This window comes from Sander lucioperca, chromosome 13 (assembly GCF_008315115.2).
Source record: "Sander lucioperca isolate FBNREF2018 chromosome 13, SLUC_FBN_1.2, whole genome shotgun sequence".
Taxonomy (NCBI): domain Eukaryota; kingdom Metazoa; phylum Chordata; class Actinopteri; order Perciformes; family Percidae; genus Sander; species Sander lucioperca.
The window spans coordinates 12225786-12249022 of NC_050185.1; the positions used below are offsets into that span (position 1 = coordinate 12225786).

At 41.9% G+C, this 23237-nt stretch overlaps 2 protein-coding genes across 6 annotated transcripts in view; both read right to left on the reverse strand.

Moving 5' to 3' along the window:
- The window catches only part of ltbp3 (latent transforming growth factor beta binding protein 3), a 38740-nt gene extending 28422 nt beyond the window's left edge, over nt 1–10318 (reverse strand). For 3 of the 4 annotated variants that reach the window (XM_031320206.2, XM_031320207.2, XM_031320204.2), the window contains exon 1: nt 9635–10317. In XM_031320206.2, the coding sequence (XP_031176066.1) occupies nt 9635–9872 (238 nt within the window). In that variant the 5' untranslated portion in view covers nt 9873–10317. Of the gene's footprint in view, nt 1–9634 lie in introns of all 4 variants that reach the window. The other variant, XM_031320205.2, reaches the window with a different exon arrangement.
- A 7972-nt stretch (nt 10319–18290) lies between these two features.
- On the reverse strand, nt 18291–22860 carry si:ch1073-224n8.1 (zinc finger protein 70). 2 transcript variants are annotated; one of them, XM_031320209.2, is made up of 3 exons: nt 22748–22860; nt 21615–22321; nt 18291–21447 (listed from the first exon to the last, which is right to left on the reverse strand). In XM_031320209.2, the coding sequence occupies exons 2-3, from the start codon at nt 22297–22299 to the stop codon at nt 20501–20503; spliced, it is 1632 nt and encodes a 543-aa protein (XP_031176069.1). In that variant the 5' UTR covers nt 22300–22321; nt 22748–22860; the 3' UTR covers nt 18291–20500. The 2 variants fall into 2 exon arrangements, with proteins under 2 accessions (XP_031176069.1, XP_031176068.1); XM_031320208.2 differs by having other exon boundaries at nt 21615–22828.
- Nucleotides 22861–23237: the final 377 nt, after the last annotated feature.

Below are 23237 nucleotides of genomic sequence, written 5' to 3' on the forward strand. Positions count from 1 at the left end.
TCTGTCCCTTTCTTTGAACACGTTTTCTGGTGGAATCAAGAATAGCAATTTACCCAGTCTGCAAGAATGAGACACTAGAATCTGTGATGATGCTCACCGAGTCACTTTCACTATGATTCAGTCTGAATCAACCCACTCTGAGATTTAAAAATGCATGCCACAACACTTTCTGGTCAACATTCAAAGTAGTCTGACACATAATCCCCTATAAAACCTCAACGTGACGTTTTACACGACAGTTTTTGTACAGATTAAACAAACAAAATAATTTGTTTATTAGTGAGCTTTAGAGGTGCTGGTGGGGGGTTTTGTTACCTTCAGACAGAGCCAGGCTAGCTGTTTCCCCCTGTTTCCAGTCTTTATGCTATGCTAAGCTAACCATTGAGTGGTATCGATCTTCTCATCTAACTTGACTTGACAAGAAAGCACCTGTCTTTAACCGCTGGTTGATTTCTGCCTACTGCCTTTTTTGTGCTGGGCAGGTAACATAAACTCAACTTTTGTGGGCTTGTTTGCTGGAATTTGCTACCTATGGTGTGATATTGAGAGCAGTGAGGCTCTACCATACTCGTACTGTCAATGTTTAGCCTTGAAAACTAAAACAATTAGCAAAGAGAAGCTGAAAGCTGCATAGACCTACAGTGTTGGGTGTTCATTCTCAGTGGGTTCAGCACTATAAGTGACCCTTTCACATTACACATGGGGACTCAAGTCGCACTGAAGTCGCACAAACAGCTGACTTCAGACTTGACTCGAGTTTCGAGACTCGTCAACAACATGTTTTCATGCAATTATTGCTTTTTAAATCTAAATGTATTCATGTATTTCTATTTTCTTTTATTGGCGCATATATACGTTGGAGAAACGTATGACGAGCCTCATGTCCCCTGCCCTTTGCCACAATGTGCAACGTAACCCATGCGTTATGCCTTATGTGCGCGCACTCACATATAAAAATACATTGACGATGGCGACACCAAGTCCTCCTGGAGTTGTGCCTTTTGTCATTAGTTTTGATTTCAATAACTTGGTAAACTGTGGCAGTAAGCGAACAGCTACATACAAGTTGTGTGGCACCAAGATAAATGATGCCGGATCAACAACGTCGAACCTCATCAGGCATCTCAAAACGCACCCAAATAGGTCAGTCACTCACACGCTAATGTAAAAGAGACGTTACATTTAGCATATATCGTCACAGGTAACAAGCTAACCATCGCAAAGTTTTGTGCTAATGCTGGGAACAGGCACATTGTATCTTTACAGTTAGTAGTTGCTGAGGCTCAGACATCCATGGCGGACAGGAGGCGGGACGCACGGATCCATCTCCCCAGGAACAAACGCTGTGCCGGGTGGGCAAACTCAGGTGATGCGTAATTGATCCCGTGGTTGATTTGTAGGCTATTAAGTGAACAAGGTGTACCCGGTCCACCTAACACTGGGCTGTCTTGACTGTCTTAATTCTGCACATATTTCTCTTACTGTAGTCCTATTTACTATTTCATTATTTCATCCATGCGTGGCCAGCGGATCCGTGCGCACTGTCACCTGCCGTGGAGACGCTGGCCTCACTAACCTCTCCTCCTCTGAGTCAGATCTCCCCCGCTGGACTCAGTTTCACTGAGCGTACTAACACTTAGAAAATAAATAAATTGCATTAGATCAGTGAGTTCAAACTGCTTATTGTGCGTAATTTGGACTGACACTGAGATGCATGTTGTTCTGTAACTGGTGTGGTGCTGTCACTATTCTCTTGATTTCCACTTCGACATTAGATTTCTTTGAGTGAAAGAGACGTTACATTTAGCATATATCACCACAGGTAACAAGCTAACCATCGCAAAGTGTTGTGCTAATGCTGGGAACAGGCACATTGTATCTTTATAGTTGTATCCATATGATGTGACAGCTTTAGGTTAATATTTCACCAGGTCAGAGGGCTAGAGGGATGTGCTAAGTAGACCCCATAAAGTTATCCCACAACTGATTTTGATACTGTACTGTATGGATGGTAGCTACAGGACATGCTTTGAATTCATAAGATTTAACAATACAGTGTTAGGGACAGATCAGATGGCCAGAGACTTGAGACTTGACTTGGACTCGTGGCAAAAGACTTGAGACTTGACTTGAACTTTCTCCTCAAAGACTTGAGACTTGACTTGGACTCAAGCTCAAAGACTTGAGACTTGACTTGGACCTCCAAAAAATGACTTGTGAACATCTCTGCACATCACTTGATTAAATGTTAGTGTCAGAAGTTTAATTTAATCTAAAAAGTATTTCCATGAGTATTCCTCGATATTGTTTATTACTGCTATCCATCCATCTTTAATGACCTGAGAGAACCATGACCAAACAACACTGGGTCCAATAAACGGTTGCTGCTAGAGCCAAAAGAAAATGGCTATCATCATATGACGTTCTTCCCTTTACCATCAGCTCCAAAGCCGGAAACCGCGTCCCCAAACGCCTACCATCAACTGGCACTGTGAGACCACATACCACACCGAGCGAAAAAGAGCGAGGCATGAAGTGGGTCACACTCCAGCAGCTGAGCCAGACGTTGGGAGTAAATGACATAATCACTGCCTTTTGAAAACACAAACCTGCATACGCATTCCTCCTCCCCTTGCACAACTCTCAGTGCTCCGACAACCTCCAGAAACTCTGAGCGACCCCGGCTTCAGCTATCCAAACAATAGCGCTATGCTTTGCCAGGGTCGGCCACTGTCACAAAAGGCATCCATTACCTCTCACAGTAAGCCTAAAACAACAGTTTAACCTTAACAGAAACTGGACAATGACAATGAGCAGACTCATCAGGAAAATCAGATCTGAGTAGCAAATTTAATTCAAACTCTTCCTTGCACAATGTGATTTTCACATGTCATGGAAATATGCAGTGTGGTTTCAATCGCTCTTGGGTGGGCACAAGTCCAGCATTGCCCTGTCACTCCCCTGGCAGAGATGTTTGTGAAAAGAGAGCCAAAGAGTCAGACAGGATCTTGGCACAAATCGGGATGATGTCATATAATGACTGTCTAAAAGCCTTGGCTATAGGGACCGGAGGGCACGCAGGTAGAGGAGTGCTGACAGTGCTCTGCTGAGATTATGTCAGATACCTACCCTGCGGGACATACTCAACACTCAGCACTGGTGCGCGTGGCAGGTAATGTCTGTAGGCTACACAGTCTCAGGCCATGGTGGCAGGCAGCGCTGGCAGAGGCCGTGTTATTATGTTTACCCTGGCTAATCGCTACAGCTACAGGGTCCTGCAGGGTGTGGGTGCAGTCCCTAGGGCTCGCATTCCTCTGCACAGCTTTAAATAACTGCTCCGTTTCTCCCCCTCGCTAAGCAAATGGGAGGAGAGTGTTAAAGATGGCAAAGTAGGCTGTTTGTTTGAGCTCTCGAGCACCAAACACACTTAGGCACACACACACATGCAAATATACACACTGTTCCCTTGTGACGTTACAAAAAAACACTTCATTACTTCTTTGTTTTCATAACTTAATTTGCTGCAATGCTTTTTTCAACCTGCCCAGCAGAATTGGCTTTTTTTGTGTGCAGAAAGTGATGATATGGAGGAGTCTCAATTTCAAAGGAAACTCTTGCTCAGATCATGTGGATTTTCTCAATGAATGAGCATTGTGGTGCAATCCTGACAGAAGTGACTCTGGATTTAACCCTTTCAACAACAAGTTTCCATATACAGTATCACATTGTTGGGCTGTCAGACTGCTTTCAAGTTGGGAGATAACATATTTTTAAGGTTTTTATTTTTTATGACAGGGCCTTCTTTTTCTTTTTGAAAAACCATGAAGTCTAGTCTAATCTATTAATACATACATACAGTACATACAGTATATAACATATTCATACTCATGCAACCTTTGTATAGCATTTACAGTCTGTCTACACAGTGATAGCACTTGCAAAACCGTGGTAGAAGGTTAATGAGAACGGTAGATCCCAAATAACCTTGTGTTATTTTCCCAACATGCATAAATAGACAGGGAGAGGTGACAGAATGTGCATCCATAAATATTAAAACACACCCCTGACAAGAGGAGTATGATGAGCTTGCAAATACAAATCATAATGCGCAAATCATCAAAAAGGAAGAAGCTTTCACAATTAATAAGCTGCAAATGAATGTACATGAGCCTCCCACACACACACCTGTTTGTGTTTGAGAGGGTGTGAGCACGGGAGCCGTGCCCAGCTTCGCCCAATCCAACCTGTGGCAAAAAATAAGGAGTGCTGCAGGTTTTTGGTTGCCTGTGTTAGACCGCCTTCTCCAAAGCCTGGCACGAGAGAAAGAAGAGCGTGTGGGTAAGAGCAGAGGGCTTTGAAAGGTAAAATAAACTCTCCTTCTAAATAGAGAGAAAGCAGAACCAGTTCTGTCTACTGTATTTGACTGACTTGTCTTCATTTTCAGGCTCCCATGGACCTCTGACCCATGCCAAGTGAAAACCAAAACAAACCACAGAGCTACTACTGTCACTTTACTCTAAATAAAGAACCACATGGGAAATACTGAAATAGCCATATTCACTCCTCAGGATGCCCATTTTAGGGGAGACAAGCCCAGACCGGGATACGATAAGACCACTTCCTGTGCAACATGAGGCCCCTTGCTTTTAGTTATTCCTGAAAAAGATGAGAATCTAGAGTAGCCTGGATGTCTGGAGCCCTGATTAAGAGGAGATGCTGCTGAGATGCAGAGGAGAGACAAGACTCAGCGGTCTGGAGGCCCAGCAGCTGCTGTCAGTAAGGCTGACAGATGAGAATAAAAATTCACAGCAAGACTCATTATTGTTGGTAAGTAAACACACAACCAAGGCGTTGTGTACAGATGCTGATTTTTATGTAACCACTTTATTCTGAAAGTATATCTTTGAAATATATATCTTCTTTCCCAAGTGGACAAAGTGTGAGACAGATGCACCCACATAAACAAAAACACCCAGTCTTCAAGGAGCAAAAAAAGCACCCTGTAACCTTCTCTACTTCACTCTATCCTGCAATTTACACCATGCTTTCAAGTGCTGAAAAAAATAAGTTGGCCGCTGGACATTTTGTCAGCCAAACACATGGATATAATTACAAAGACAGTCTTCATCTGCCGGTACGCAGGTTCCATAAAGACATTTAAGAGGACATGCAATGGGATGAGCATGCTAAGGTTCATGCAGGGTTTTAACAATTTGTGATTTACAAATGGAACTCGCAACCATTCTCACATGCCTCAAGATGCACTCATTTTTTTACTCCTGACATAAACGATAACGATGCCTGCTCCCCCGCAGAGCCCGAGTATGACTTACAAAGATACCATGTGGAATCCAAGAAAAATGCATATAGGGCTATAAACGCCAACTTTCCTCTGCCTGCCAACATGCCAGGGAGGCTTCCAAGTTTCCGTGCTTTCATCAGTTTTAGGAAGTGTGAATTGAAATATAGATCTATTAATGACATGTGGATTCCCTGGAAACATATAGTCAAAGCATATCTGGCATGTTTTACCTTCATTGCAGTGACGTTATGCAGATTAAATATGTTGATTAACACTTGTTAATGAGAAAGTATGTAGTATATGAATTGCAGTGTATGCTAGAGCTCAGAGAACATGTTTAAAAAAAAAAAAGGAAATAAAGTGCAAAAGAGCTGCTTGTCGTTCAGGTGATTTGTCCTCATGTACATGTAGCAGACGTGCTTGTAGCTCATAAATTTACTGTTTTCAGCGAAAATGTCATACAATTCATCCTGAGGGGAACATGAATGCCTGTACCATATGTTTCATGGCAATCCATCCAATAGTTATGGAGATATTTTTACTCAAAACCACAAATGTCAACCTCATGATGGCTCTAGACAAAAAGTCTGGGGATCATCAAAGTCATTAACATTCATCTTCTGGGTGCCATGAATGTCTGTACCAAACATTATGGCTATCCATCCAATAGTTGTTGAGATATTTCATTGACTCTGGACCAAAGGGGTGGACTGATAGACTGACAGACAGACATAAGCCATCTGCAAAGACACACCGCTAGGATGGCTAGATGGCTTTTTTTTCTTTTCTTTTTTTTTTTGGGGGGGAGGGGGGGGGTAGCCACAAGATTGGCGGTTCGATCCCCGGCTCCTCCAGCCACATGTCAAAGTGTCCCTGAGCAAGACACTGAACCCTGACTGTCCACTGCTCCTAATGCTTAGGATGGGTTAAATGCAGATATTGGATTTCACTACATTGTACTGTACGATTGTATGTGTCGAATAATAATTTATTCTTCTTCTTCTTTTTGGAGAGCTGGTCAGAATAAGTGAACAATGTCAAAACAACTCCTTGGCACAAACCTCTGCCAACACTGTTCTCCACTTTGATCTACAGTTGTTTAACCCTGGGATATGATTCATCCATCTTAAATGTAAGGTTAAATGTATTTCTGATCCTGTAAACATGCTGTTAGGGTTTAAAATATATGTTTTCGGAGCAGATGCATACCATGTCCCGAGTTTGAGTTTCTTATCCCCGAGCTTTCGGTCACTTTATCATGTCAACCTGCCCAATGAACTTTCTCTCTCTATTACTTTTAAAGTAATGGCCATAAAAAATATTCATCTTCATTGGCAGAAATCCCAGATCTGACTAAAACCTGACTGTTTCTTAGTACTCCTCAGCCAAATTTTAATTTAAACAATAGCTTTACTGACTGAAAATCCTTGAACATATTGAAGCACATGCAGTCAAAGGTGTCCTGCACTTCAACTCACTTCCACACACACATACAGGAACTACAATTGCTCAGATTGGGCCTCGCTGTTCTGACGTCACAACAGCCTCAATATGGAAAAGTCTTCATATTGTTGCTGCTACAGCCATGGCCCTTTTTAACATGGGAGAGAGACATTTCCACTTGTCCACACCACATTCCAGCCCTCACACTAAACAACACACATCTCCTCTCCAAGCTGAACCCACGCCCCCTGCCGCAAAAACTCATACATTCAGTTAAGATGTTTTCAGATACTTTGCCTGTGAAACCCAGGAGACAGTTGACTGTAGCTTTACTGTCCAGACCAAATGTGAAGCAGCATCAGCTATTCCAGGAATCTAAAATGTCTTTCTTGAATTATTTGACACAGAAGCTCCAAAACGTGATGCACCACAAAGAAATCGGGAGAGAAGAGGGAGCGCTGGTCGCCGAGCCAACTCTCTGGTTCTACAGCACTGCATGGCGTCGAGGCGGAAGAATACTTTCACCTAAGGATTCACTTGACCTGGATTAAATCCAGCCTGCTTACTTCCACATGGGCAAATAAATGAAAACAGCTGGAGAGGCCACATCTGTATGACCAACTACCTCTCTGTACTGCAAAACTTGCGAAAATAACTTGTTGATGATTCATTACCTCGGCCAAGGAGGGCATGTTTTTTCCGGTCCGGTTTGTCGTTTGTTTGTTGGCTTGGTTGTCTGTCAAGAGGATTACAGAAAACTGACTGGCCCGATTTTCATGAAACTAAGTAGAAGGGTGAAGCATAGGCCAAGGAAGAACCCATTCAGTTTTGGAGTGGATCCCAATCATGGGGCGAATACACAAATTATTTTGCACTTTCATTAACGTTGCAAGATAGAGTGTTTGTGTTGCATTAAAGTGGTTTCGGAATAATCGGAAAAATGAGTTCCCAAATGGGAAAATTCACACTGCATTAACATTGTTAGATAGGGCATGCCTTGGCAGAGGTCTGCAATCTCCGAGTGCCTTTCTAGTTCGCACTGATTGTGTTAATGGCTTTCCACAGATGAATATAAGGCCATTTTTCATTCAGTATTACTGCATTTTAGCTTCTCCATTAAAATCTAAACGTGTGTAGGCACCCAAAGCAGCTGATAAACTCTAGACAAAATCACCGTTAAGAATTTAGGAGAAAAAACAACTGTTTTGAAATAGCCGGATGGGAGTTTTGAGGAATGTTTTAGTTAATTGTGCTTTATTTCTTGCAAAACAGAAGAGGAAGGAAGATGGTTCTGTCACCAATGTGATCAACATGAAGCTGTTGCATCCCAGTATGCTGGGTCTGACCTACAGCTGTAATCTATAATTTATTATTTTTAGACTACAGCTTAATATGGGGTTTATATCAGTTTGGTGAAAAAGGGATGAAGTGACTAATAATCAACATCTGCTGAAGAGAGAAATTACACTATCTGCCCACTACAGATATGTCGGTGAGAAGTTGAAGCTCCTTTTTTTATCACAGCTAAACGTCTCACGCGATCAATCAATGTGTCGTTTTCTTGTTTAGCATCTTATTCTCCACCCTGAGCGAGTAGGAGAAAAGAGGATCAGTGAAATCCAGTTCTGGGCCGGAGACTGACGTAGACTGCAAGGCTCCACGTCTCACCACAGCTGATCTGATACAGCGCAGAAAGGCTCCACTCATGCCAACCAGACACTGGAGTCAGGGAGGAAGTATAGATCTTAAGAGTACATTTATATGCTATGTAATGAGCCATGCCTCAGTAATTAAAGTGTAATATGGGAACATTTTCCAGTGATGCAGTGGAGGGTAAACTCAGCTCACCTCGTCTTAGCCACCTATTTATTTGCAGAGCAGAGTGTTAGCCCACTTGACATAACTCTTAATGACATGTATTCTTGGTGGATATGAGTAGCTGGTGTCAAATTGATGTAAGCTATAAAGAAGATTGGACCTTTTAAGGGAATAAAGGCCTGAATGAATCGGTTCTACATGTCATACTATACTCAAGTACCATTTTGTGATACAGTATTAGCATTGTATTTGATTATATCAATTTTAAAATACTTTTTACTTTACATTCAGGAGGTCAAATTTGTACTTTTTACTTAACTATCCTTAACTGATCTGACAGCCGTAGTTACAAGTTCCTTTGCAGGTAAAGATTTTTTTTTTTTTAAATAAAACATATGGTAAGATCATGAAATATGCTGCGTTGTTCCAGATTGAAGTACCTATACATATTAAGTGTTACACTCAGCACCATAGACCAGCTTCACTTTGACAACTATCTAATACTAAAAGACACTGAGGGTCAATCTGCATAGGCCTACTTTCGCTTTTGATACTTACTTTAAGTTGTCTACAGAACTTTTGCTGAAGTAAGAATTTGAATGCAGGACTTTTCCTTTAAAGAGAAACATATTCCATTTCTGCTCAATTAAGTAGGTGATTTTAATACTTTTTCCATGACTGCCTTGTAATAACATTAAACACTGGGCCCAATTTAAGCATTTTATGGAGTTTCATGGTAGTAATTGGAACTTTTATTGCCTAAACTAACGATTCGAAGTATTATTCTCCCTGAAAAATGTCTGAAATACTGCTGAATGTGATTAACAGCTAGAACACAGTGATAGTGTTAAGAGTCTGATTATCTTGCCTATGTAACTTTTTCATACAATATGATATTTAAAGAGCTATATAAACTAAAAGTAAATTCATGAGCAACCAACAGGCCTCCCTCACCTCTCAAAAGGCTCTATAGAGTAGAAACTGTAAACCCATAGGTCACAGCAGCACTATTAGTTAATCGCTGCGGCCTAATTTTATCCCCTCGTAAATAAACAGGATCGTTTCACTCACCGACCCTGAAGCCCTGTCCGATGAGCGTGTCTGCCGCCTGCCCGTTCTCCGCGATCAGCGTGGTGTTGTTGCCCTGCTCGCAGGTATCCTGACACTGTCCCTTCAGGCAGATCCGCTTGCAGATGAGAGGAGCGATGACCACCTTGAAGCGCTCCCGTGTGGAGGAGCGCTCCGTGCACCACACCAGCCTGTGGACGCTCAGCCAGATGACAAGCAGATGGGCGATCAGAGTGGGCATCCTGGCATCCTTCACTGCCCTCCACAGAGACCCGGGGACATTCAATCACAAGTTGACGGGTTCAGCTCCAGCTGAGAAGCGCCTGCTTTGTTAACCGAGGCTGATTTTTGACTTCACATACGGCGAAAAAAAAAAAGCGCGTCCTCCCTCCTGTTTTCTCCTTAAGGAAAAAAAAAAAAATTACTTTCCTCGTGTGCCCAAGCGATCCGTTTGCAAAACCGACACGTTTGACATCTTTAAGAAGTTTCTTGTTGCCCTCGTTGCTGTCGTGTTCAACAGTTGCCCTCGCTTTTGTGGCTCTTCCTTCTTCTCGCCTCTTGCTTTGGAGAGTTGGAGAGAGTGCGTATGTGGGTTTGGGAGAGAAAGAAGGGAGGAGAGGAGAAGGGGTGAGCCAACCCTCTCTGGAGAAATCTGGCTGCAGGCCAGCCAGGCGGTGCAGGAGCAAAGCTGAAAGTGGTTTTCTTGTTGGTTATTTCTCCCTAACACCCCTCCTCTCCTCCTCTCCTCCTCTCCTCTCCTCTCCTGCCCCCGAGTGACACAGCTGTGTGTGTCATTCTGAGAATAAAAATAATACTGACATGTAATATATTTCTGTATACGCCTTTGTGTTTGGTTAGTTTCTGATGTATACAAGTATTAAAATGAGCATGTGACTTAGCTATGGCTTTGTTAAGGACTGCATTATCATTGTATTTGAGAATAACTTATATGAGAATTTTGTTCAGCCCAATGTTGATCATCCACTAACTGTATCATGTCAATAAAAAAAGTCTTCCAAGTTTTAGACATACTCAAATTTTCTGGGTCATCGGGGTCATGCTGTGGTCACCATCAGGAGTTCCTCCACCTGTAAGTTTGCAGCTGGTTGGACATCTGGTTTTTGTCTCATGATAGTTCAACATTCATCTTCATTCGCTCAGAGAGAAAAATATGTGACATCTGCACTACAGCTTTACAGCTGTGCGTTACATGTTGTGATGAGTTCACAGGTGAGTTTATCTGATATATCACACACCATACCAGTTTATCTATCGCAAAAGTCACACTCTAACGTACAAACCTGTAGATTTACCATGGCAATATGGCTGCAACTAATGATTATTTATATGGACTAATCTACTGATTATTTTCTAGACCAAGGTGATGTCTTTAAATGTTTTGTGTTGTCAGTCCAACCCCAAAGATATCCAGTTCAATGTGATATAAAACAGAAAGAAAGCAGGAAATCTCCATAACTGAGAGGCTGAAAACAGCATTTTGATGACTGAACGATGAATCAATTATCAAAATAGTTTGCGATGATTTTTGTCAGTCGACTAATTGATTAATCGTTGCAGCACATGGCAAACCGCAAAAATTATTTGTGTTGTTCTTTTCGACATCAAGATGAACTTTATTGTCCCACAAGGTGGAAATTTGTCTTGGGCACTTAACCCATGCTGCAGCCGTAAAATAAAAAAATAAAAAACAAACACAGACAACATGTACAACAAACAACATGTACAACGTTTAATTCAATTCAATTCAATTCAATTTTATTTATAGTATCAAATCATAACAAGAGTTATCTCGAGACACTTTACAGATAGAGTAGGTCTAGACCACACTCTATAATTTACAAAGCCCCAACAATTCCAATAGTTCCCCCAAGAGCAAGCATTAGCAGTGGCTATTGCGACAGTGGCGAGGAAAAACTCCCTTTTAGGAAGAAACCTCGGCAGACCCAGACTCTTGGTGGGCGGTGTCTGACGGTTGGGGTTATGACGGTACGGGATGTAGCGTGGCACAGCAGAGCATGGGTGGACGCGGTGGACGCAGCAGGACGTAGCCGGACATTGCAGGGAATCGCAGAGCGTAGCAGGGTGTAGCAGGTCCATAGCCACAGCTGCACCCAAGACCCAGATCTTGGTGTCACCCTAATCCGAGGCGATGTTCTGGGCGAAGAAGAAACATAAGGACACCGGGGAGTAAACTCCCCAGAGCTAGGTTAGTAACAAGCACTTCTGGGACAGGATGTGCATAAAAGGAAACAAAAGAAAAGAGCGTGTCATAAGAAGGAACTTCCTCGGCAGTCTAGAATTATAATAGGATAAGTAGGAGAGGCACTATATTATTGATTATACGATAGGTAAATCTGATGACTGTAAAGAGAAGCAGAGAAAAGCGGTGGTGCTGTGTCTGGAGCTATACACCCTGCCCCGCCGGTCTAGGCATTCACTGCAACTCCTCACTCCCTAACTATAAGCTTTATCAAAGAGGAGAGTTTTCAGTTTAGTCTTAAATGTAGCGACGGTGTCTGCCCCCCGAACCCAGATTGGGAGCTGGTTCCACAGGAGAGGAGCCTGATAGCTGAAGGCTCTGCCTCCCATTCTACTTTTAGAGACTCTAGGAACCACAAGTAACTCTGCATTCTGGGAGCGTAGTGCTCTAGTGGGACAATAAGGTACTAAGAGGTCCTCAAGATATGAAGGAGCTTGACCATTTAGAGCTTTATAGGTCAGAAGAAGGATTTTAAATTCAATCCTGGATTTTACAGGAAGCCAATGGAGAGAAGCTAATACAGGAGAAATATGATCTCTTTTCTTAGTTCTTGTCAGAACACGCGCTGCAGCATTCTGGATCAGCTGGAGAGTCCTAAGGGACTTATTTGAGCATCCTGATAATAAGGAATTACAGTAGTCCAGCTTGGAAGTAACGAATGCATGGACTAGTTTTTCAGCATCGTTTTGAGACAGGATGTTCCTAATTTTAGCAATGTTATGAAGGTGAAAAAAGGCTGTTCTAGAGGTTTGTTTTAAGTGGGCGTTAAAGGATAGATCCTGATAAAAAATAACTCCTAGATTTCTGACAGTGGTACTGGAGGCCAGGGCAATGCCATCCAGAGTAATTATATCTTCGGCTAATGAGGTTTGTAGGTGTTTCGGGCCCAGCACAATAACTTCGGTTTTGTTTGAGTTTAACATCAGGAAATTGTAGGCCATCCATGATTTTATATCTTTAATGCAAGCTTGAAGTTTAGCTAACTGGCTGGTTTCGTCTGGCTTGATTGACAGATATAATTGGGTGTCATCCGCATAACAGTGAATTTCAGAGTGTTTCCTAATAATATTGCCTAGAGGAAGCATATATAAGGAGAATAGAATTGGTACAAGCACTGAGCCTTGAGGAACGCCATGGTTAATTTTAGCGTAATTGGAGGGTTTATTGTTAACATTAACAAATTGCGATCGATCAGAGAAGTAGGACTTAAACCAGTTTAGTGCGATTCCTTTAATGCCAACTAAATGTTCCAGTCTCTGTAAGAGGATGGTATAGTCAATAGTATCGAATGCAGCACTAAGATCTAATAAGACAAGTATGGAGACAAGTCCTTTATCTGAAGCAATTAGAAGGTCGTTAGTAATTTTCACCAGTGCCGTCTCTGTGCTATGATGCTTTCTAATTCCTGACTGAAAGTCCTCAAATAAACTATTGCTATGTAAAAAATCACATAACTGATTAGCGACTACTTTCTCAAGGATCTTGGAGAGAAAGGGAAGGTTAGATATAGGTCTATAGTTGGCTAAGACCTCAGGATCGAGGGTGGGTTTTTTCAGTAGAGGTTTTATCACAGCTACTTTAAATGACTGCGGTACATAACCTGTCAATAAAGACATATTTATCATATCTAGCAATGAAGTGTTAACCACGGGTAACGCTTCTTTAAGTAGCGTCGTTGGGATGGGGTCCAAGAGACAGGTAGATGGCTTTGCTGAAGAGACCTTTAGCATTAATTGTTGAGGGTTTATAGGATAAAAGCAATCTAAGTATATGTCAGGTCTAGTCGTTCTTTCTAGCAGTCTGTCAGTTAAAGGTGACCCATTAGAGGTTGGGGGCAAGAGGTGATGAATAGTATCTCTAATTGTTATAATTTTATCGTTAAAGAAACTCATGAAGTCATCACTACTCAGAGCTATAGGAATAGATGGCTCAATAGAGCTGTGGCTATCTGTCAGCCTGGCTACAGTGCTGAAAAGAAACCTTGGGTTGTTCTTATTTTCTTCTATTAGTGATGAGTAATAGTCTGATCTGGCCTTTCTTAGGGTCTTCCTATAGGTTTTCAGACTGTCTTTAGTTTACAGTACAATATCACACAACAAACCGTGATATGGCCTTAATGGTGTGTAAAACACAACATGGTGTCACGCAGTGCATACAGTTAAACATTACTCAAGAAATAAATAATACAAACATGTCAAATCAAAGACGTGCTCACCTTTTCTTTCCTAATGATAAAGTGCTCAAATGCTTTATTTAAGAAAAAGCCACAATACCACAACAACAAAAAACACACAAACTTAAACCAGAAGTTCTGCACTACATTTTCACCTAAATATAAGTTATAAACAGTAAAACCTTCATACAAATGCTATGTATGCAGTGTCATTCCAGGCATGTGTTAAACTGGGACTCTTACGCCTGGTTAAGTCACTTCCTCTCCAAAAAGTGAGTGTTTACCTTCAGCCGCTCAGGAAATGACTGCATGGGCCTACAGAGAGTTCACAGGCCGCTCTCACATTTCTCTCTGCCTCTGCTACTCGCCATCACTGCATCATCGGCTGCCAAGAAACCCACACACACAGACACACACACACACACACACACACACACACAGACACAGACACAGACACACACACACAGACACACAGACAGACAGACAGACAGACAGACAGACAGACAGACAGACACACACACACACACACACACACACACACACACACACACACACACGCACACCCATTCACATAAACACACAGGGAATGCACATACATTATAGCTCACACATAAACCATCCCTGTGTATTATAGTACTTCCCTTCTGAAAACTGAATTGCACCAGACAATAATGACAAACAGAAAAGAGAAATAAACAGCTGTATTACGCAGCCTGAAGATAAAACCAGCTGTTAACAGAGATAAGTTCACTGAGGATGGTAGTGGAAGTATTTAGAGCCTTTACTTAAGCAAAAGTATTAATACCACAATGTAAAAATAAGAGTTAAACTCTTAAATTAAACATTTTACTTGATTAAAGTGCATGTGTGATCAGCAAAATGTGTTGAAAGTAAAAAAAAAGTACTCACCATGGAGCAGAATGGCCTCTATGGAGCAGAATAGTGTTATAGTATTATAGATTTGATTGTTATTACAGGTGCATTAACATCTTAACAGCATTTTAACTTAACTAAGGCACTAGTACAAATCTTAATCTGCAAAGTAACTAATGCCTGTAACTGTCGAATAACAGTAATCAATACTTGTTACTTTCTGCCACTGTTTGCTGGAACATGTCATTTACCCTTAGGCTGTACAGTCGTGGCCAAAAGTTTTGAGAATGACACAAATATTAGTTTTCACAAAGTTTGTTGCTAAACTACTTTTAGATCTTTTTTTCAGTTGTTTCTGTGATGTACTGAAATATAATTACAAGCACTTTATACGTTTCAAAGGCTTTTATTGACAATTACATGACATTTATGCAAAGAGTCAGTATTTGCAGTGTTGGCCCTTCTTTTTCAGGACCTCTGCAATTCGACTTGGCATGCTCTCAATCAACTTCTGGGCCAAATCCTGACTGATAGCAACCCATTCTTTCATAATCACTTCTTGGAGTTTGTCAGAATTAGTGGGTTTTTGTTTGTCCACCCGCCTCTTGAGGATTGACCACAAGTTCTCAATGGGATTAAGATCTGGGGAGTTTCCAGGCCATGGACCCAAAATTTCAACATTTTGGTCCTCGAGCCACTTAGTTATCACTTTTGCCTTATGGCACGGTGCTCCATCGTGCTGGAAAATGCATTGTTCTTCACCAAACTGTTGTTGGATTGTTGGAAGAAGTTGCTGTTGGAGGGTGTTTTGGTACCATTCTTTATTCATGGCTGTGTTTTTGGGCAAAATTGTAAGTGAGCCCACTCCCTTGGATGAGAAGCAACCCCACACATGAATGGTCTCAGGATGCTTTACTGTTGGCATGACACAGGACTGATGGTAGCGCTCACCTTTTCTTCTCCGGACAAGCCTTTTTCCAGATGCCCCAAACAATAGGAAACAGGCTTCATTGGAGAATATGACTTTGCCCCAGTCCTCAGCAGTCCATTCACCATACTTTCTGCAGAAGATCAATCTGTCCCTGATGTTTTTTTTGAAGAGAAGTGGTTTCTTTGCTGCCCTTCTTGACACCAGGCCATCTTCCAAAAGTCTTCGCCTCACTGTGCGTGCAGATGTGCTCACACCTGCCTGCTGCCATTCCTGAGCAAGCTCTGCACTGGTGGCACTCCGATCCCGCAGCTGAATCCTCTTTAGGAGACGATCCTGGCGCTTGCTGGACTTTCTTGGACGCCCTGAAGCCTTCTTAACAAGAATTGAACCTCTTTCCTTGAAGTTCTTGATACTCCTATAAATTGTTGATTTAGGTGCAATCTTAGTAGCCACAATATCCTTGCCTGTGAAGCCATTTTTATGCAACGCAATGATGGCTGCACGCGTTTCTTTGCAGGTCACCATGGTTAACAATGGAAGAACAATGATTTCAAGCATCACCCTCCTTTTAACATGTCAAGTCTGCCATTCTAACCCAATCAGCCTGACATAATGATCTCCAGCCTTGTGCTCGTCAACATTCTCACCTGAGTTAACAAGACGATTACTGAAATGATCTCAGCAGGTCCTTTAATGACAGCAATGAAATGCAGTGGAATTTTCATGGCAAAGAAGGACTATGCAATTCATCTGATCACTGTTCATAACATTCTGGAGTATATGCAAATTGCTATTATAAAAACTTAAGCAGCAACTTTTCCAATTTCCGATATTTATGTAATTCTCAAAACTTTTGGCCACGACTGTACATGAGTGTATTGAGAAACTTGTCAATAAGAATGTGTATATTGCCATCAGATACTAGAAATCAAAGGTGGACAATATTTTGAGTCTTACCGTGGGACCCAGTTTACAGCAGGGGAAGTGTATTTTCTGAGATTTCCTCTTCCCTCTCTTTATGATGTCAATAAAAAATAGCTGTTATGACCTGTTTAGATGCACCTTTCTCTCACCAACCACAGCTTCGACACGTTTTTTTGTGAATCACGAGCTCTGCACTGTGAACTTCCACTGCTGCGTTGAAGGAAATGTTGTTGTTTGTGTGCATTCTGCAGCGCTAGCTTCAACTTGATACCATAACTCCTATTTGTGGTCTGTTTTGTTGGAACAAGTTTGCATCCGTCCAAATGTAGGTGCTAACACCCACTGGGCTTAAGTTTAACAAACACTGGTGTGTCTTATTCTAATCAGATTATCAACATATAACTTAGCAGCCTCAGATATTTCTACAATAACATTGACAAAAACATTACAGCAATACTGTTACAATAGTCATATTACAAAATATCATTACACATTGTAACAATCACAACAGATTTGTCAAAACCACACTGAAAAGAGTGCACTTGTTAAAGGTACACTGTGTAGGAATTTCTCCCATCTAGCGGTGAAATTGTATTTTGCATTCAAACGAATAGTGCTCTGTAGCACCTCACTTTTCAAATGCGTGTTGCAACTACGGTAGCCATTATGTGTCACGTTGCCTTTTTAATTCCCTTTTTTTCCATAAGTATGTTCCTCCATTATGAACTGAAGTGCAGTGCAGGCTTTCAAGTGACAAGCGCCTCTCACTGATCTCCTTCTCCGTTTCAGCTGGATTCAGTCATGTGATGCTGGCTCTGAACGAAAACGCGTTGTGGATTAGCTAGAAAGGTAGGCTAGTGCTTTATGTCCCTCTCAGCGATTATAGATTTTCAAAATACCGGAACGACATGGAAGCCTCCTTGGACTTGCCCGTCCAATGTAAATACAGATAAGAAATTCTTCGCTTACGAGGATAAGTCAGATCATTGGCAGAGGTAATCTTACACCAATGAGGACATATTTGTGAATGAAGACATTGATTTTAGCTAATAAAATACTTAAAACACTACACAGTGTACCTTAAATAACAAAAAAAAAACAATAAAAAAGTTAAACTGCAGTTTTCTGTAATCATACCAAAAGCCACCTTAAAATAGCAGTTTGTGTGTACAAACACAATGTCATTACTCAGCATTGGGAGAAGAGTAGTGTTATTTCAGACTTGTCTTTGGCCAGCACCTACCTGTTTGGCAGCGTCTTAGTCTGCTCCAGGGTTAATGCAGTTTTCCTGTCATGATACAACGAAACAAACTGACTGAAATTTAAGTAATAACATCGGGATAATCAGACGGGATGATCTAAAATTAGGATGTACTCATTGGCTTTGGCTTTGAGCTAAATGCCACGTTGTCGATCCAGTTAATAGTTTTACTGCGGAAAGAATTTAAACAGGAATAAACAGCCAAAGATAAAAAAGAAGTACAAACAAGGCCCTTTAATATAGTAACATTTACAGTTGGTAACACGATGAATGTGATGCGGGGGAATATGTGTTGAACACAGGTGACTTAAAAGAAGTTTTTAATTTTTCACATGTAACACTGCCATTTTAGTTTAAACCTACATGCAAAGGCCCCCTCTGTATGTAATACAAAAAAAAACAATAAATATGATTATCTGGGATCAAGACTACCATGGCAAATTGTATTCTGGGTATACAGTAACAAATATTTAACATTTTGAGTGCTTTTTAAAATGACTTACACCTGTAAATGTACATAGAATAGTTACATGGAGATTGTTATAGTAGTATACGGTAAATGACACCAGAGACCTACAGAGTATAGCGTAAAAGGCTGAAAAGATTAATGGTCTGCTGTTAACCCTGATGCATCAGTGGTGTCACATCAGGAAGAGTTTTAGTAAGATTATATATAATTACATTGCATGTCAGCATACTGATGTTTTAAAAGCATGTTGTTTTTTTGTTTTGTTTTTTAAATTGTTGTTGCACATTAACTTTTCCACAAATGTTAACCCTCATTAATCCAGATAAAATGGCTAAAACTACATACATATGTACAGAAACAGCCAGGAGGCATTAATGCTAGCGGAGGAGCAGATATGCACATGCAAGCACCAAAATCTGTCCGCTAGTAATTGCCAGTGACGGTCTGGATACAATAATACAAGTCCAGAAAAGAAAAAGGCTTTCTAGACATACAGTAGCAGCATCTTAAACAAAAAAAAGGAATGCTAAAATATGGTCCATAAGAGAGAGAGAGATGATAATCAAGACTCGAGAAACAGTAAAGTGTTTACGCTGTTGATCTGAGTGCATGCTGATGCCAACAGACTGTGCCCTCTTTAAAATGACTTAACAAATAGTATGGATCGCTTCAAATTTAGATATTCTTGACACAGGTAGCTTCTGCTTGACGCTGTTGACTGAAGTGTGAAACTGGTTCATGCTTCATGAAGACACACACTCACAACAGTGTAAATGTAAATGCTTTTTAGCTTACAGGTGGCATCATTGGGCTAGACTGCAACTCCACTAGCATGGGATTTTTGTGGTCATTAATTATTACTTAGAAATAGTGAGGACATCTGTGGCATTACAATAATATTCACAAATGTGCTTTGGTCCTGCATAAACACTAGATTTTTTTTCAATGCGAGTGCATCCACTTGGAGCAGGACAATTATTGAAAAAGCTACTTTCACAAATTTTTCCCAACTAAAATCGATTAGGGGAAGAAACCAAATTACGACTTATGACTGCCCTATTATGCACCATCAAAAACTTGAATCATTCTCAACAGTGCTGCAATACAAGTAATATCAAGAAGTTGAACCAAAAATACTGTGATATTAGGTTGTTTCTAATGCCCAACTACACAATGCACATGGTCTGTACTCCTGCAAGTCTGTCCACACATGAAGCATGAGCCAGCCCTATAGATCCATTTCTATCTATTTGAGCAGCTTAGTGTGTTGGCAAAAGCATGCCTAATTAGTAGCTGAATATAATTCAACAGCAAATCCAATCTCTCTAATGTGTAAAACTATATAAAAAAGACCATCGGCCAGAGTCACAATAAACAGTTTGTCTCAACTAAAATCCAGGTGGGAACTATCTTGAACGGCAGCAGCAGTAGCGACTCAGTTGATGGTTGAGTGAGTGTTCAAGCGTCTGAAACTATCACCGGCCAAATGAGAGGTAAACTGTTGGCAGTGGCATGTGAAATCGTCAGGCCATACGCCACTTTGGCGGAAAGGGAAAAAAGTTAATTTCAGACCCTGTTTTCAAGGCACTTATATTTTTAAAGTGAGGAAACAGCTTTTGTCCCCTTTTTTTGTCAAATTATTGCCAGGAAGCTAGCAAACTCCCTGTGCCAAGAACAACCTCTACGCTATTGCTGCTGCTTGATGAATGTGCAGGAAAAAATACTTGTACAGCGAACATTTTAAACGTTATTTTTACATCTAAGAGTGTAAAGAATGATATAAACAAAGCTCCAATGGTAGGGTTATATAGCCCCTCTCTTCATTTCAACAGCACGGAACAGAGATGACCTTATCCATCGTGTTTATAAACTACACAAACAACTTTTTCCCCGTTTTTTACCCGGAGTAGGTTTTGTGGTAAAAATACCAACACACAGTTACTCCTTTAATCATGCCCTACACACAGTCCACAACCGAGCTGTCATCTTCCTCAGCTCCCCACTCCCCAAACCTCATCTGAGGGGACGGAGCTGCTGGGTGGAGGTTGTTAATGTCATCCATGGCGTCTGGGTCCGTGTCATCACCGGCACCAATCCCCATGTGACCGCCTTCCTCCCGGTGCGTGCGGATGTGTTTCCGCAGCGCTGCGGGCTCCTTGAAGCTGCGGTTGCAGAAGGGGCAGCAGCACGGCCTCTCTCCGGTGTGGATGAGCTGGTGGTGTTTGAGGTGCTGCAGGCGGCTTAGGCGCTTCCCACAGATGGCACACACGTAAGGTTTCTCTCCGGTGTGCGTGCGCCTGTGTTTGCGCAAACCGTCCAGGTGGCGGAAGCAGTTTCCACACTCAGAGCAAGAGTATGGCTTCTCACCTGTGTGTATGCGCAGGTGGGTTTTAAGTGCGCCTGACTCGCGGAAGCGACGACCACAGACTCCACACGGATAGGGCTTCTCTCCAGTGTGGATGCGGATGTGCTTCTTCAAGCTGGAGATCAGACGGAAGGTCTTTCCACACTCCAAGCAGTGGTGAGGCCGATCTCCAGAGGGCTCCCCTACTGTATCAGAGACTGAAGGTCCTGCAGAGTCCTCTGCTCTGCCCGGTGAAACACTGTCTACTCTCCCGCCTACAGCAGTCCTAGCCAACTGTTTCTGTCCATCAAGTCCGCCCTGTTGCAATGCACCACCGCATTCTCGCACAGGTCTTTGGTGACGCATGGGGTGAGTAAAGGAACGCTGGGAACCTCCCTCCCCTCCAACTTCAACGTAGCCAAGGTCACCATCATCGACTCTGTTGTCATCACGCAACCCAGGCTCCTTCCTGCTGGGCTGGCCAGAGCCTGAAGAGGGTCCCTGCTCTTGTTTAATCTCAAACCTGGATTCTCCACCTGGTCCCTGAGACTGCCTCTCATCTAACAAAACACGTAGAAATGGGTAACGTAGAAGCATTATAATATCAAACACACCAGAACTCTATATGTCCATTTAAAGTAAGTTATTGATTAATTTGCTCTGAATCACAGTTGAAGGAAACCCAAATTATACAGTATAACACACACAGTACACATTGTATATTTACCTGGTCTGCTGGAATCTGAGCACATATGAGATGTGTTGGAAGCAAAGGATTCCAGAGCGTGGTTAGTCACAGAGCCATCTGGTTGGATTGAAAGCTGGCACATTTTGTAGTCATCTCTGGGCTCAAACCCGTGAAGCGAATCATCCACAGAGCCACCGAGACCCATGTCAACACCGGCTCCATTCACATTTCGGGCGTTCTGGTGGTCCCGGTCCAAGCCTGAAGTCATTGAAGCCATGGAAGACAGCGATGGGGCAAAAACGGACTGACTAATTGACTGAGGGCCCGTGTATGAGATCTGAAGCTGGTCTATGAGCTTCTGAGCACTACACAGACACTCCTGTAAAGTCTTCAGCTCCCGCTCTGACACTTCAAGACGCACTTTGAGTCTTTCATTCTCTTGTTCCTTATGTAGCAACTCTTGTTGAGTCTCATTGAGAACAAGCACCACTTCGCCCAGAAGAGTGTCAACTGCAGCGGACATGGCACTTTGAATGGTCGGGGCGAGACGTGATTTCAGCGACGTTACGGTCACGCTGCCCTGCGAAGCTCCGTATCCAGCCTTGTCCGCTTTCCGATCATAACAGGACTCTACCCCGGTCCTTTCGGGAATGTTGATAATACTTTGCTTACGATTTCCACTGTGGACTGAGCTGTTGCTGCTATTTGAAGGAGATGAATCCATGCTGCCAGCATAGCCTGTCCTCCTGGAAGTCATGATTGTAATGCAGTTATCGAGCTTTAATTCAGTTAACGTTAGCTAACGTTTACAGGCTATGCTAACTATGAGACTAAAATACAGTCCAAACTTCTAACGAACTGGATTAATTATGCGAGTTGTGTTGTGAACTGGCACCAATTACATCTGGCCCATTAGCTGTTTAACTGGCGTGGCTGACAAAAACAATGTAGTCAACTCTGATATGCGGCTCTATGCTGGGCCTGGCTCCGCTAGCTAACATTAGCCTGCTAACGTCAGCTTTAAAACTAACAGCGCCGGTCGGTAAAAGACGTGCTCTTGCAACCACTGTGACTCTGCGGGAGAAACGTGCTGATGGTCTTAAACGGCGTTATTCAAGCCCGTAAATTATTGTTCAAACACTTTGATACAACGGCCCTCAGCAGCGACTCACCCATTTCAGATTATTTCTGCAGAACTGCACTGACTGTGTCTTGTACTGAGAGGCCTGTCGCATAGGAATGACGTCAACAAAGAAGCTCTGTGCAGGGCGTTTGCTCTGCCCTGGGTGTTGAATTGAAGGAAGTGGCATCCTTCAGCAGAGCGTTACAAAGAAGTCAAAGTAAATTACCTTCTGCATATCAATCAATATAATTTTTTTTCGATTGAATCTTGCTAATCAAAAGTGTTTTTTTAAATGTCTAATTTTTATTGCTGGTATTTGTATATAGGCCTATTTTAGATTTATTTGGGTTTTATTTGCTTTTACTCTATCGTTTACTTAGGCTACTTGAAATGTTACCTATTTTTGTTGAACGGTTTTTTTTTTTACTATTTACTTTACCTATTTACTTGTACTTTTATGTTGTACGCTGCTAAAGAGCTGCTACACATATTTTCATTGTTCTAAGCACAATGACCTAAATATCTATTCTATCCTATTG

Coding starts and splice junctions, on each gene's coding strand:
- si:ch1073-224n8.1 (XM_031320208.2), bottom strand. CDS start 22,332: ATGACTTCCAGGAGGACAGGCTATGCTGGCAGCATGGATTCATCTCCT. Junction 21,448..21,614: donor CTCAGATTCCAGCAGACCAG/GTAAATATACAA, acceptor GTGTTTTGTTAG/ATGAGAGGCAGTCTCAGGGA.